The sequence below is a fragment of the Mytilus californianus genome, unplaced genomic scaffold (assembly GCF_021869535.1).
Source record: "Mytilus californianus isolate M0D057914Y unplaced genomic scaffold, xbMytCali1.0.p SCAF_1, whole genome shotgun sequence".
Taxonomy (NCBI): domain Eukaryota; kingdom Metazoa; phylum Mollusca; class Bivalvia; order Mytilida; family Mytilidae; genus Mytilus; species Mytilus californianus.
In genome coordinates this window covers 61,923,483-61,940,631 of record NW_026262581.1, presented here as the reverse complement: position 1 = coordinate 61,940,631, position 17,149 = coordinate 61,923,483, and the positions used below count along the sequence as shown (strand labels likewise).

Genomic DNA, 17,149 nt, shown 5'->3' with positions numbered 1-17,149 from the left:
CTAACATGATATGCAGATGAATCCATCTAGGAGAAACCTACCATATGCCACATTATGAAGTTCAAATGACACAATTTCTGCCTTTTTGATTTGCCTTTAGCTTTTCACTGGTCTATGGTTAAATTTTACATCAGTATTCAGTATTAAACATTTAACAGAGACTTACAACATTTACTTTGATTCAGTTTATGCATCTGAGTGTTATATGCAGATTCAGGTGAAAATTGTTGGCACAGAAAACCACAAATAAACTTCTTTGATTGTTGTATGACCTGAGTGATAAATTGATCGTAGCTATTATAGTATAATTGAAGAAAAAACTTAATTTAAACTGTTATGCTCCTGGAAGATTGATCCTTGCTTCAAATTACATAATTGTAGGTCATCAAGTACATCTGAGGATATAACTTATTGAATATTAAAACTGGAATTTAACACTAAATTTTCATTTGATAAAGCAAAATATTCATTGCATATTTTAGTTGAGCACTGCCAGAGACTTCCTTTCATCAAGGTAAATGATTATTAATTTAGGTCCTGTGAATGTTATCTATGCAAGTTTTATTTTATTTTAGAAAGGTGAAGTTATCTGACATTGAACATAGCTCTCTCAAATACATGCATCCAAGAATCATATATAATTCACATATCTTTTGTGTGACAGTGTCCAGGACACCAGCGAGAAATATCTTTTAAAAACAAGTGCAAATAAAGAATTGTAAATATTTTTATTGAAAATAAAACAAAGTATCTCAAAATTTAAAGGTACAAACAATTATTCAAAGTAACAAAAATAAAAGGAGTATGGTCAAGTTGGCAGCTAAAAATATAAGTATCGAAATCAGACTGAAGCAGCAACTTTTATGCATCTTGTATTGCTACATAGAAGGCAATTAGAAATTTCTAAACTCAACTCAGTAGTTTCCACATTAAAGGCTTACATTTCTATGCATATGAAAGAAAACAAAAAAATAAAAAATTGGACTTTCAAATGCAAAAATCTTTAAATTATTATCAAAGTTGTAACTTAAAACTGTACAATAAATCTTATATAATATAAGATACTAAAAACATAATCAGAATCGCATATGTATGAAAAGAGAACCCAACATCCAAAGTTAATATGTATAAGAAAACAACTATAATTTATCCCTCACCTAAAAGTAAATGATATTTGGCACTTATCTATCAGCATTACAACATGAAAGTGTATCATTTTTGTGATATTTCAGTTGGCAATAAGCTTTTCAACAATCAAAATAATGAAGGAAAATAAAAAAAATGAACAGATACACTGTTATTCTACAGAAATCAGAAAAATCCACTGTCACAATATGTTGTGACAAAAGGGGTTTAACAATTGCAGAAGTGACACCATATTGTGTTGCCATAGTAACACAATGTGATAGAGAACCAACCATCTCTTTATTAATTTAAAATTCTCATACTCATACCAAGTCCAGTGATGTCAACGTCATTATTTTCCTTTCAGGATCTAAGGTATTCTTGGTCAAATTTTCGAAAGAGTTCACTAAAACATTGTGATGGTTCAAAGAGCCCTAAAATGCATATTTAATCAATGGGTAAGACCATTTGATATCAAGTAATTTGTCAAACCCTTCTACTCGTATCATGTGTATTGGAAATTCCAACACTTGTGTATATTTTCGGTGTAATGGGCATTCATTTATGTGCTTAACATATAAATTTTAAAATAAATTTCTCAGTCAATATTTCCATGCTCTAATAACTAGGAAGAATAAGGCAGTGATTAGCTAAAGGTGGTCTCCATTTGGCACCATTATTGTTCAGGCAAAAATTCTTAAATGTCAGTGAGTCTTTATTTTTTCCATTGTTTCCTTTAACCTCAAGGTACATTCCTAAAAAAATAGAAAAGTTTTATAATTATTTTAAGTAAATCAATGACTTTATAGTTTAAACAATACAAATCAGGAAGTATAGCATTTTAAAAATGTATAAATCCAATGTCATGGACTAAGGGTGAAATCAGACTACCTAAAACTGAAATGAATGGATGCTGCTAAAACAGCATACTATATAGTAAGGGCAGTTCCAGAATAAAATGCAGTGGGACATGGAAGGCACTTTTTTAAGACCCTGACCACTCATAAAATAAAAATATTCGTTTTAATTATAATTCTTACAAAATTAAAAGGAAAATGAAAACACCCCTGAGTGCCTCCTATCCCCACACAAGATAAATTTTGGAATATAATAGCATATCATAAATAAAAATTCTCTTTTTGATTTGTAAACAAACCTTTTGTCTGCTCTATGGTCGGGTTGTTGTCTCTTTGACACATTCCCCATTTCCATTCTCAATTTTATTACTTTTCTGGAAACTTTACATTTGAACTGCAGCATGACTAAGGGGTGCATGTGTGTTAAACATTATACATATACTGCATGCATTGATGCTATTAAAACTATATTAAATTAACGATGGTACATCATAATCATACATATTCTTTCTGAGATAGATCAAGTCTGAGGACTTAAGATTTGGTGTTTACAAAGGCAAGAAAAGTAACACATATTACAATACTTGGGGACATTAATGGCAGACAAAACTATACTAATCACTTGGTTTGTGTTGGCTTACCTAATTCACTTCTTGGAGGTAGAGATATACTACGTGTCCAGTCTGGTTCTTCAATTTCTAATAAATCTCTTATACTTTTGGCAATCATCTGAAATTGATATTTTTAGAAAACTGTTACCATAATGCAAGTTAACTTATATAAGAAAACATATTTCACATAAAGGTACCAAATTGTATATTTATTTAAGTATATACTGATGTTCTAATAATCAGCTGATCTTTTTCATGTAAAACTGAAGTTATATATTTATAAAAGTCTTAATAATATTTCCTTTGATCTTTTATTGTGATGAATTTTCATATCATGCTACTCGCTTGAGATAGAAAATTATTGTCAGAAATTAAGGGCACACGATCGTGAGCTGTTGTCAATGTAATCATCAACGACGTCATAGGCAAAATAGCGATAAACAGATTATCAATGGTCTTTCAAACTCGAGGCTATTTCTCGGCCACATTTCATTATGGGATGATGAGATTGAAGCTGAGATACACCCTCTCTTTTGAAAAACCATCGATAATCTGGATTTCATCTCAAATATCATCAATTTATGTTTTGACATTATAAAATCAAAGTACCAGTAAAGATGACATTACAAAAACTTAGTACCAGTATATGTATATTAAGATATACAAATTTTTTGTTCACAAAATTTGACTATTGAAATTGATGATCAATAATCGTTTATCACAGCATTCTATATTTCCAGTCTGTTTACCTTTATATGTTCAAAATCAGTAATGCCGATATTAGGAAAGGCTGATGCTTCTATTAGTATTAATTTCCGTCCATTTATCATATTCTGTTTAAAACATTCCTGCAAATAATAATTGATGCATAATTAAATATGCAATATACAAACATGACATATCCAATAATAAAAGAAAAGATAGCTAAAATTTATAAGCATCAAATTGTTTTCAATTTTTATGCTCTGCCATGCACATTTTGTTTTGGCATTTACTTTAAGTTAACCTTTTTGTTCAGGTAAAATTCTCTGAAACAAATAGTAATACAATGTATGTCAATGATATTTCACCACTCTTGTGAAGAACAACATTGTTCATGAATATTTAGGTCTTTATTCCCTATGCTACATGTTTCAGTGACTTTGGTTACCGGTAAGCCTTTGGCGTATACAGGTCCATTTCTAAGAAATCTATGCACCTACATGTATGTATAAATATTTCACTAGTACAATTCTCTTGTACAATGTATGAGACACACTTAGTAGAGAGTGACTTTCTTTTAGGTTTTTTATTTCTCAGAAACTTGAAATATATCACAAGTCTTTTGTATATCAGTCATCTTGGAATCAAATCAACAGGAGTTATCTTTCTTTACCATTGGTTAATTTTCTTTATTATGGCCAAGTAAGAAATCTATAGATAATATTTTTAATCAGAGTTACATGTAACCCCTTTTGAAAAACAATACCAAATATTATTTGTAGCCGTCTTGTGTATTTAAGTAAGAATGGATACTAGTGTGCACTATAAACAAGACTGGAACACTAATTAATTTAACTGAAAACACCAAACAAATCAGGGAAAATATATTAAACAATTGTACTTATGTACTTAAGCTTCAATAAAAAAAAAAACCAGAACACTGGAATAAAAGTAGTCTGGCACTGCGGTAGTTAGGGTAAACAAAGGCGGTGCATTTTTAGTCTAATTTTAAAGAACTGCTAAAACACAGAAAACCAGAAATTTGGGAAATCAGTATATAAAAATCTTAAAATTTATGTAATGCATTTTATATGATCATGTATTTATGTAGTAGATTTCATGAACCTAAAGGCTAAAGCTAAAATATGTCATGAAAACAAAAATGAAATTATTATCAGTTTTTTTTTTGTTTTATGAATTTATTAAAGCGTACATGTAGGTGCTCAGAAACATCAGACAGCTCCATCCCAAGTATTGGTCAAGGAAGTCTTTAATTATAAAGTCTTTACTCTGTATCAATACACCTTATCGCTATTTAGTCCAATCCGGAAAAAACAGTCATTTAGACAACTTCCTGTTTGGGTCAACAGGCCGCAAACAAAGGTCATCAGTAACGAGCTGAGGGAGGGAAAAATTTAGAAAGCGATCAATAGGAAACTTTGATAGATTATGATCCACTTTTTCCAAACTCAAATTATAGTCAAAAAAATATTGTGTTTGAAGTATTTACGATGTTTTAAACAGGTCTCATCAAAAAGTATCATGCATGGTGCATTGTTTAAACAGGGTCCCAGATAGCGTCAACTGGATGAAAAAGTTGTGTAATTTTAGAACTTTTCCGGAATGGAATAAATAGCGATTAGGTGTATGACAATAAATACACAATTACAAACATGACATTTGACATACAGGTATGGGGTAGGGTAAGAGTTTAGTATAGCTGTATATGGGTTGGGACCCCTGAAGTAAAATAAGGACTATAAAAGCATAGCACAAACGTTAACGTTAACTAGAAAAGCACTATTATTAGGTTACATTGTCAATCATAATTTGTCATTGATGAAGAGTTACACGACATTGATGGTCACATCAGTTTGCTTACTTTGTAATTTGGGAAGCCCAATTCTTCTATCCAATCTGATACTTGTTCTACAGTCCAATATAAGCATGCAGGTACTTTTTCATCTTTCAAATCCTCAACGGCACTTTGCATGGCAGCCATGATGTAAACGTCTCCATGGGATAAATCACGTGACAATATGGGGTTATCGTTCTTAGAGCACATATGAGGATACTCTTTTTTTTAAACTGAGACTCAGTAATACCAGAGACATATAGTACATTGTGTATTATATGTCTCTGGAAATATATTATAAATATAATTTTTACATGTTTTTGAACAATTTACATCGGAAGACGTCTCTTTCCAAAATAAGTTTACACGTATCCGAAAGACAAAATTAAATAGTTACGTTTTGCAACAGACCGAATTGGGGTTTGTGAGTCCCAGCATAGACTCTCAGCATAGACATCTAACGTTATGGTCACATGCAGATCTACAAATAAAATAAAGGGCCAATACTTTATTTTGTGGTATTAATGTACGATTGCTACTGTCTGTAGCGATCTTCATAAACAAATATGTATTTATACGATGTTAATTTTTAACATAAAAAAAATTAAAACCTGGGACCAATTATAGTATAATCAAAAATCTATAAAAATTATATCGGATAAAACTAAAAAATTCAATGGAGATTACTGAAAACAAGGATAGTATTATATGTCTCTGTTTGTATAGAGATTATTATACAGTACAAATACTTGTGTAAATATAAAATACAAATCAAGAATGTTAAATCAGAATACTGTCACGAATTATTCTAGAAGAATACCGAAACATTTTAAAATTATAGGTTACCAGCATTGAGCATATAAAATAGAGGCTCATGAAAACCCGCTGCACCATTCACTGACAATGCAAACACATGACAATATTGACAAATAATGAAATGATTTGTAGATCTCAATTTGTTTCAGATTATCAATTCTGAAGCCATGAAAATATTTTCAGTTTTCGAGCGAAAAAAATATTACCATAAGAAAGAATCATATTTTTATCAAACCGATTTAAATGAAAAGTTTGGTAAAAATATAGACCGATCATTTGCAGTTATTTGCAATCAAAATTAATTTAGACCCCCATCGGTGTTCCTTAAAAAGCAATAATTCCAAAAGGGAACCATCAAAGAGGTAGAACCAATCTGTACCTTTCAAAGTCTTTTGCAGGAACATCTTAGGCAAAATCGTTGAAGCAAATGACAACATATTAAGAAATGACCAAACAGACTTTGGGAAAATCAGAGGTTGCCTATGGAACGCCAACACTGTCTTGTTATGGCCATTTTCATTATATGATGTGCATTTACCTTATATGATGTGCACTTGTCATTATATGATGTGCAAACACCTTTATATGATGTGCAAACATCCTTATATGATGTGCAAACATCCTTTTATGATGTGCAAACATCATTATATGATGTGCAAACATCATTATATGATGTGCAAACATACTTATATGATGTGCATATATACTTATATGATGTGCATATATACTTATATGATGTGCTTATATACTTATATGATGTGCAAATATACTTATATGATGTGCAAATGTACTTATATGATGTGCGAATGTACTTATATGATGTGCAAACATTCTTATATGATGTACAAACATTCTTATATGATGTGCAAATGTACTTATATTATGTGCAAAGATCCGTATATGATGTGCAAATATACTTATATGATGTGCAGATATACTTATATGATGTGTACATATCATTATATGATGTGCAGTTACCATTATATTATGTGCAAATATCTTTATATGATGTGGTTGTGTCATTATATTATGTGCTTGTAATCTTATATGATGTGGTTTGGTTTACTTCATTATATGATGTCGAAACGTCATTATATGATGTGCTTTCATCGTCGTTATGGTCAATGAACATGATTACGATTAGAATGTTTACTGTCTACGTTATATCTGATTCCGATCTGCTTCTGTAAACTATAAACCCAGCTCAAATATGTGTCTATCGCTAGCGAGAGTGCAATTAATAGGAAACATGAGACAATGCAATTCAACAAAATCAACGTTTCAAACATTTCGGAGGGAGATTAAGATCAATTAATACAGGAGCTAATTGGAGAAATTTGCGGCTGTGGCGAAAATATGATAAAACAAATTTTGAGGCTCTTTATAGCTTGCTATTTGGGTTAAGCAAATGCTACGTATTGAAGGTCGTACTTTGACCTATGATTGTTTACTCTTACAAATTATGACTTGGATGGAGAGTTTTCTCATTGGCTCTCATACCACATCTTCTTATTTCTATTCATTGCAAAATGCACCATTGAACTCACAGTCAGTTTTAAAAATATTTCACAACAATAGCTATAAAATTATCTACTCGTGCATAATATGGCGAGATGGTTTGTTTTATAAAATGTTATTGAATAATATAAATGGTAAGATGTATAATGTAGTGTTACTCCTACAAAATCATACAAAGTCGGAAATATTTGTGATATGAGTTGACGTATACATGTAGTGTTTTGTACTTCCTTAATTTGTCTTTGAAACAATCTTTTTTCCACAGAAAAAGCCAAAATATCCAAGTTTGGAGACCGCATGCTTAGTCCACGTACTGCCCGCGAAATGCGAAATGGTCAGGTTGGGTAATGTTCACATATTTGTATATACAGATTGTTTATTTTCAACTTATTTTAATGGAGATTTTTTTTAATTGCTAATAAAATTCTGCAACTTGAGTATGACAACAGATTTGGAGTGGCGTCAACGGTTTCTGAGATACAGAGGGGTTGATTCCTGGTGAAGTGTTTTGGATTTTATTTTTCATCCGATTAGATGGGATTTTTTCATTGTGTACTCATTTTGATCCTTTTCGGTAATGTCAAAGGATTTTACGTAGTTCATACGGTTATTTAGTTAAAAGGAAAAAAAACCCACTGAAAATCACACTTTGCCACACTTTTTCAATTAGGGTATTTGATATTTTTATTTTCCAACAGAGATGAATGGGGTGATGCCCGTCTTTTGCATTATGTTCCTCGTTTTCGTCTCTTTAAAGAAAAAGAATTAAATGCATTAAACGTGTCCAAATCCTTACTGTGTCCACCTTATTACTGTGTCCACACTCTTTGTTTCAACACTTGCCCAATTGTTCCGCGCTTTCGCTGGCATCTTCTAGTAATTATAATTCGAAATACTTTGCTTGCTTGTGACAATGGTGTTCGACAAGGAGTAAACTTATCACCTTTTCTATTTTCTTTACTTTTGATTGACTAAAAAAATTCTTAGTGAGTAAAAATATTACAGGACTTAACAGAACTATACCAGAAGATCTGGAAAGAGAATTAGAAATATATCTTAAATTTTTTATACCTCCTGACTAAAGACTTTTGAAACCTCTCTCTCTTGTTTTGTATATATTGTAAAGTTATTATTGTTATCTCTGTACTGATGTCATACATTGACTTTATGAGAATAAAGATATAGATTTAGAGGCCATAATTATACCGGTATGGATGATTGATTGATTAATTTGTTGATTGATTTATATTTACCGCCACTTTCAACTTATTTCGTGGCGGTGAGTTTATATTGGTGGAGGAAGCCGAAGTTCCCAGAGAGACCACCCAACCTTCGTTTGGAAAACTGACAATTCTGGTCAATTAAGATAAGTAGTATGAAAAGGCCGATTCTGCCGCAATCGCATTTTCAAGGGGAAATCCTGCATAGGACCCCCAGCCCCGACGGCCAAATGCAAACGGACGGCATCCCTATTGAGCATAGGGTAAATACAAGAATGTCTTTCAGTTTAGCACAAAACCCAAACACCTTAGAAGGATGTAATCCTAGGGTAGAAACAAAATATGGCTTTCGTACAAAAGATGGAGGAACTCAGAAGTCCACAAATCGTAGACAACGATTTTATGAACGATAATGTTTTCGAGGAAAAGGCAAAGGATCAGAGCCTGGAAACCCTGAAATGGAAGGAACTCTCAACCGGTGTGATCTATAAAATCCTGGAAGTGGTGGAAGTAGATGGTAAGTTTGGAAAGAGTAAGATCCTCACCTTGAAAAACAGAGAAGGAGAAACGAATAGGGTGTGGGCCTGCAGTGGACTGAACAGAGAGACGGGACCCATGGTAGGAGCCTTCGTGAGAAGTACAGGCTTTAAAGTCAGCAAAAAGACCAAGCAGGAGTACTTCTCTTACGACCTTGTGAGAAATTAAGTCAAAAAAAAAAATAATGGGCCGGGTGGGGTACAAAAAAATTTTCCGATCCGACATTTCTGCCGGATTGGAAAAGTTTTTTTTTTATGCTTGAAACGGAGCACATCATGAAGTGAAGCGGAATGGAGCACATCGTGAAACGATGTGTGGAGTGAAGTGTAACGGAATGATGTGTGACGTTTTTTACGGCGCATGCGCATTTGATACGCACAAGATTTTAGTAATGCCCTTATTGTATAGCCAGTACGTCAATAGTCCTTTTTACGCGGGCTTTAAGACGTTATCGTTTTGCAGTGTTGCTAACTGCCTTTGTGACGTTGTTTTGTTTGGATTATACAGAAATGAACGAAGAAGACTGGAAGGTATTTTGTACAATCATGGATGATTTCAGAAACTACGTATGCAACGCTTATCCTAGCGATCAGGAATTGAACGAGTACTGGACAAAACTTGAGCGCTTTGCTGAGCAATCAGCGAAAATATCGAAATGTGAAAAAGAGAGGAAAAAAAATGCACAGAAACGAACGAAGCAGGAAGAAAGGGAAATGTTCAAACGAAAATTGATGGAAAGTTACCAAGAACAAGAAGATGATGATTTAACAGAATTACCGCCTGATTTGCGAAATGAAAAGGACTTTATCACTAGAATTAAAAATCTACAGAAGAAAATCGATCACACAAGACGAAATGTACTGTTCTATACGTTCGGACAAGGAGAAACTATTTTTGTTTTGAAACAAAAATTGAAGCTACATAAGGATGAGTTGTGTCCCTACTTCGCAAAGCACGAACTTGTGTATTCTGCTAGTTATATTTATAAACTGGTCAAATTTTACCAGATTGCTGATCTACATCAGAAAATATTGAAATGTAACTTACCAGTAAGAGACATTTTCAAACATCTCGACATGTTACATGAAATATGTATTGAACTTGAATGGTGACTTTTGATTAAATCAATACATGAATATCTCGGTCCTTTTAAGGACCACCCACATTATTAAAAAAGAGTCTAAATCTTGTATCACAGGTTTTTTTTTTACAGCGTGAAAATAGTATTACGGTGTGAGACTTTTTATGGCGGGAAAGTAGTATTACGGCGTGAGACTTTTACGGCGGGAAAAGAGTATAACGGCGTGAGACTTTTTATGGCGGCAAAAGAGTATTACGGCGTGAGACTTTTTATAGCGGGAAAAGAGTATTACGGCGTGAGACTTTTACGGCGGGAAAAGAGTATAACGGCGTGAGACTTTTTATAGCGGGAAAAGAGTATAACGGCGTGAGACTTTTACGGCGGGAAAATAGTATTACAGCGTGAGACTTTTTATAGCGGGAAAAGAGTATAACGGCGTGAGACTTTTACGGCGGGAAAATAGTATTACAGCGTGAGACTTTTTATAGCGGGAAAGTAGTATTACGGCGTGAGACGTTTTATAGCGTGAAAGTAGTATTACGGCGTGAGACTTTTACCCATTGGAAAGCCTTTTTTGGGGATGAGGAAGCACACTTCGAAAGCTCCTCACTGAAACTGGATAGGGGTTGTCGCAGCTGATCTTTCTCATTGTAGTAGTTCTTGAGGCAGGTAACGATCTTCCCAAACTCAGCATTATCGATCTGTTCATCGTCAGCCAAAGCAGTACTGATACGTTGTTCGACCAAGGATTTTGTGGACTGTACCAATCGCAAGGTGTCGCGGTGTTTCTTCTTCTTTTTTATTATACGCCTTGAGATCAGTGTGAGTACCATCACGGCAGTGGCACTCAAGCAAGCTAGGGATCCTAGGGGAAGGGAGGCTATAGCACCTATACCGGTCAAAGCTGAACCCATGGTGCAGCTGGTCAACATCAAACTGGCTACGGAACACGCACCCTGTAATATAGACACTACTTTGTCGAGTCGTTTATAGTTGTTTAAGGTACGTTGATACTTATGAATATCCGCGTTGAGTTGATCTTCCATACATTCGACTCTGGTCTGTCGGTATCCAGAATCTAAATCATCCATTTATTTATAGGAGCATACCGAGGAGGGGAATATTTTTGAAGGGGCTGTTAGCACCAAAGATTAGACCAGCTCCGTCGTGGAATTGCTGACCACGCTTCAAGTAGAGTCCATCACCATAGGTGATCCGGGCGTTTGAAGGTTTGAGGTAGAGACCGTTGCCACTAGGTTTCACGGTGCAAACGCATCCACCACGTTTCAGGTACAATCCAGACCCTAAGGCCTTGTTGACGGCTACACCACCAAGACCACTCAAGGCTCCAACACCCAAGGCGGGTAGAATGGTTTTTGCTAACATGGGGAGTGCCCTCATTGCCAGCCCCGCCAACATTGGTAGGAAGCCACCCACCTTCTGCATGTTTTCCTTCAATTGGGTCGCACTCAACTCTAGGACCATACCACCAGTACCCTTTTGTAGGAGCTTGGCGATCTTTTAAACCTGGCGGGTGGTGAGCAACATCTTGTGTTCACCTTGCAGGTTTGCGTGGGACAAACGAATGGAGACCGGACAACCTTTTTTGGCAGCCCGTTGTAGTTTATCAGCTTGACCTTTTGTCAAGTTCAAACCTTGTTCGTGATAAGTCATTTATTTATACCTCACGAAGATGAAAGCGGATGGTGAGATGTTCACCCCTGAAATCGATGGGCCTACCATCTTGATCGGTGAGATACGTTTGCATGCGATTGATGGTTCGCAAGGTCACCGGCAAGTATACTAGATTCTTTGGGGTTTGAATGATCTTCATACCAGGACCGTCTGCGGGAAAGAAGCTGTAGATGGTAGACTGCTGTGTACCATTCACATAACTTCCATGGATGATATCACTATTCACCAGAATGCTGTTGATGCTGATGATATTTACAATATGTTCCCCTTCCGTATAGCCGTTTGTGATCATATCGAATGTGTAAATCTGCCGCTCGAATCCCAAGACGGTGTTGATGCTATTGACAACGTTGAAGTCTACTTGATAGTGTCTGGCGAGGGTCAGCGTTGCTCTTAGGGTTGCCCGGTTGGCATCGATGATGATCTTCGTTTTGTGTTTGTTGAGCCGTAGCCGCCGCTGGATCTCATTGTTGATGTCTTCGATGTCATAGGAACCTGTGCTCAGTGCGATGGGAAACCAGTTGGCACCATCGTCGGGGGAGTAGCGGAAGGAATTGTTACCTGTATGAATGTTGGGGATGGAGTTATAGGTTTCGAGGTTTACTAATGCCATTTCGTAGGTCTTAGATTCCTTGAGTTGTAGTGGGGGGTTGAACCGGGTAAGGATTTGGCTATCGTTTCCAGAGACGATGAAGGAAAACCCATGCTTGGGGTCGGTGTTATTAGCAATTTGCTGCAACAATGTGTTATCCATTTATTTATGGTAGACCATTGTCACATATTTTTGCTTCCACTCTTCGATACCGTCATACTGCTCCTTGAGTTGTTTACTAGCCTTCACTACGATCGCATAGACTTCGGCGGGGTGACTGGCAAAGAGGAGTTGTAGGTGAATTTTATCCATTTACTTTTAGTACACAACGTTCATCTTTTGACCATCGGATTCAAACTGTAGGATTCTGTCGGAAATGACAAGTGCAAACGCCTCGGTGTTGGCTGGAACATTACGGGCGAATTCGGCTCTGATCTGAATATCCACCGTGGATTCTTTGAGACGCTCAGACTGATGACTCACATCAATCACAAACAAGGGGTACAAGTCGATGAAATCGGAGGGATTAATCCCACCATTACTGAGGAGACTGTCCATGTTATGGAATTTCTTTCTGAAGTCGGAGGCCTCTTTGAACACTCTGGCGATCCTATTTTCGTTGAAAGCTGCATTATAGTCGACTGCTGGATAACGTTCAGCGTTGAGGGTGACATGGATATTTCGCAATCGACAGTGATCGAACACGGCAGCATTATGGGTTTGATCACCACTTCTGTTAGTTTGGAAGGCAACGATGATATATCTAGGCTTTTCGCGACCACTCTTGGCAGCTAGACGCCAGTTAAACTGTGAGGCTTGGGGAACGGCTATGGAATCACACTGTCTCATGCGAAATCCACAGTGGATTTTGGATTTACTCTGGATGGTTTTGTACAGTTGCATCTTATTTTCGTCTGAGGGGTTGATGTGAGGGACGAACCACGATAGTTTACTCAGGACGATCTTTGCCGGATCGTTGACGGCAGCTGCTCTCAGAATGGCATTAGCATTTGAATCGCGAACGAGTGAGAGTTCGTGCCTGAACCCGTACACTATTTTGTTGCAATCATCTGCGAATCCAAAAATATGTTTTAGGGGGATGGCAAACGAAAACGATCCTTTGTTGGTGGGCTTGGTGATAATGTATCCATGGCGGGCTGCAAATCCAGTGTTCTCAGCCTCAGCATCGGTGGAAGAATCCTTATACCACAGTTGGTTGAGACCCTGCGATTTGGAGAAGTCGTCGGGGTAGGTTAACATTCCAAGCATAGTGGTGGCAATGCCGGGGTCGTTAATATGTTCGATCTGCTGACCGGAAAGCCTGTAACTGATGCTCTTGAAGAGATACATGATACCATTATGGGTGAGCGACACAAGATCGCCATCGGCATATGCTGTGTCATCATTCTTGAGAAGTCGACCTTCCACCACGAGATAACTTTCGGCGGGGTGTAGGAACAAATCCTGGGTTTCGATGTTGATTCGGATTTCAGCACCGGGATTGTTCAGCTGGGCACCGGCTTGTGGTTCGTATTCTCGAACCTGATATTCCTGGAGACTTTCGTCGAAGGTCAACCCTTCGGTGATTGTAAGAATGTTAGACATAATGTATTTATTTATAGCGTTGGACGAAGTCGTGGATGGTTTTGATACCAGAGCCGGAGATTAGATTGTTTAACCGAACTTGCTCTGGCTTTTTGCGTTGAACACTAGGCTGTTGAGGGGTTTTAATACGTTTCCTGGGGCGGGTCACTTTATCAACCACATGGTCGACGGCTTTGGAAGCCCCTTTTTCAACACCTTTCAAGGCCGCATTGGTGGCAGCACTCACGGCCTTACTTCCTAGGGTTTGGGCGGCAGAGGAAGTAAACATGCGTCCAGCCAAACTGGCGATTGTGTCAAACAGTCCTTTACCACCGTAGGCGTACTTTCGAGCGTAACCTTTCTTGATTTGCAACATTTATTTATAGGATGCTACGATGCAGTGCCTTATATTCCTCGATGCTGATATGTCTACCCCTTTTCATAGCATCGATAATCGACACAATTTCGTTGCGCACACCATTGTTTCCTGTTCGGTATGCTGCAGCACACAGTTCCAAGCGATCGAGAAGCTGCTTGAAGTTGGAAGGAAGAAACACGGTTTGCAGCCCACTGCCAAACTTATCCTTTTTGTAGATGTGGGATACGATTTCCTTCCACTTGTAACTCTTATTCGCCTTCGGGGTTCTCGAGAGGGTGGAATTGCCTTGATACATGGCACCGGAACTTTTCAGGATCTCTGCATAGTCGTGAAGGTCGTCGGGCTCAAACGATTCTGGTTTCTTATTCACCATGAGTTCCCAGAGGCCAAGGGTTCCTTTGTACCTCACACCATCTACGAAAATATCATCATCGTCAAAAGTAACTGGTGAGCTTCCGATGAAGATACCATCGTTTTCAGATCGCAATCCAAAGGTGTGGTCGGCGGAAGGAGTCATACTGAGCTGCAAATACTGCTGTGCTCGAGGTCCGAGGACGGTGTCTGTAGGTGGTGCGATGGGTAGTGGGTCGGCAAACTCGGGCGGTGGAGGAGGGAGGGCTGGCACTGCTGGAGGTAAATCTTCGATTGTTTTAGTGATTTTTGAAGCTGCTTCCCGCTGAGCCTCAACCACAGGCTTGAACACCCTGGAAAGGTCTCGGCTGAGTCCAATCTTGTCGAGACGATGCTGCATATTACTGGCTTGAATCTTCCGCTTGGTGTCTTGCAACTCCCTAGCAAGTGCCTCACGCTGCTTAGGGTCGGTAATCTTGATAAAAGTCATTTATTTATAAGATCGAACGCTGTCGAACGCCCCTAAGCGTTGGTTCGAACGCCCCATAGCGTTGGATCGAACGCCCCTAAGCGTTGGTTCGAACGCCCCGAAGCGTTGGTGTGAACGCCCCGAAGCGTTGGTGTGAACGCCCTTAAGCGTTGGTGTGAACGCCCCGAAGCGTTGGTTCGAACGTCCATACGCGATAAATTGCACATGAAGGTATTACACAGCTGATACGGATCCCTTTTCTTCGAAAGATTCAAGTGTCTTAGGCAAAGGTCTTTACGCGATAAATTGCACATGAAGGTATTACACAGCTGATACGGATCCCTTTTCTTCGAAAGATTCAAGTGTCTTAGGCAGAGGTCTTTACGCGGTTGGCATGGGTTTGTGCACTGGTGGCCTCGAATCGTCTTGGCAGGGCATTGGGGTTGTGGGGGACGCTGCACCTTACCATACAGACGGCCAGAGTTCCATGCGTCGAAATCACCTCTACTGCTATCGATCGGGCGGATGATCGTGTGACCGCATTTCCAACACATACTTGTCATATCGACCGAGTCCCACTCGTGCTTGCATTCAGGGGGTGGTCGTGAGGGCTTGGGAGCATTCTCAAACTCCCGATCCAAGTCCCGTTGATTCTTCAGGAAAAATTCCTGCAAGTGATCCATTTTTTTTATTTTATACCTCATAGAACTCTTCTAATTTGCATCGGTATTTCCCTGCTGACTTGGGGCTTGTAAGATCGATGGTTACAAATCCATAAGGTTGGGACCAGCAATGCTTACACAGAGCGTCAAATTGTTCCTTGGTAAGATCGTTGCAGTAATCGCGCCGAATATGGTCGAGATTCTTTGCGTCCTGCTGGAAGGGGCAGAGGAAGTTTGCATTTTCTCGGATCGATTGTCGGGGTAGTTTGAAGTAGTTCTGACATAGGTAGAAACAATCGACGTTGTTGTGGCGACCGCGCACGTAGTAGTCTTCACACGTGTTCTGTTTGCTCAGCATCAAGTCGTCGAACACCATGAGGTTTTTTCGGCTGGGATCAAGTTCCCGGGCGTCTGGTACATCGCTCCCTTGCTCGAAGAAAAAAGTGTCGATACCACTCGGGTGTCGTGGTGGTGGTAAGGCGTCGACCACATCGATCAACGAGTAGGGTGAATTGCTCTTACACTGTAGGAGGTCTCGGATATCTTCCTTAGGGAAGCCTTTTCCCAGCGCTTGCTGCAACAGCTGGTAGATGGGCTGGTGAAGCCATTTTCCGAAGACGTACAATCGATCGTAGTCGAGCCATCCATCGCGCAGGAGTAGGTTGTTCAACAGCGTTGTTTTACCACAGTCCGACTTCCCAATGATCAACCCTCTGATCGACCGCTGCGGTAGGAGGTAGTGATTGCTCCTCTTGGGAGCGTTGGCACTGTAGGAAATGTCTTCGACGTTCATTTATTTAAATAAAATAACGATGATCTTCTGCGTGAAATGTCGTAGGAAGACGGACACAGTTAACCCTGGTGAAACAAATACCATCAACGGGCGACGGAGGAAGTTTGGCAACTGCAAGGTGTGCGGTGCCAAGAAGTCTCAGTTTGTTGCTACAACCGGTTCATGAACAAACTAATCAACCGATTACCCATGGAAATGCATCTCCCCGGACACAACTTCACCGGGCCAGGGACTAAACTTAGCAAGCGACTACTCCCCGATGGCACCCCAAAGGCTTGGTCCAAACCCATTAATCGAGTGGA

The 17,149-nt window shown here is 38.4% G+C and overlaps 1 protein-coding gene across 1 annotated transcript; it reads right to left on the bottom strand.

Moving 5' to 3' along the window:
- Positions 1-711: 711 nt before the first annotated feature.
- On the bottom strand, positions 712-5,343 carry LOC127705864 (sterile alpha motif domain-containing protein 15-like). Its single transcript, XM_052210219.1, has 4 exons — positions 5,178-5,343; positions 3,343-3,441; positions 2,624-2,711; positions 712-1,880 (listed from the first exon to the last, which is right to left on the bottom strand). Exons 1-4 carry the CDS (start codon positions 5,295-5,297, stop codon positions 1,744-1,746), a joined length of 444 nt encoding a protein of 147 aa, XP_052066179.1. The 5' UTR covers positions 5,298-5,343; the 3' UTR covers positions 712-1,743.
- Between the last annotated feature and the right edge of the window lie 11,806 nt (positions 5,344-17,149).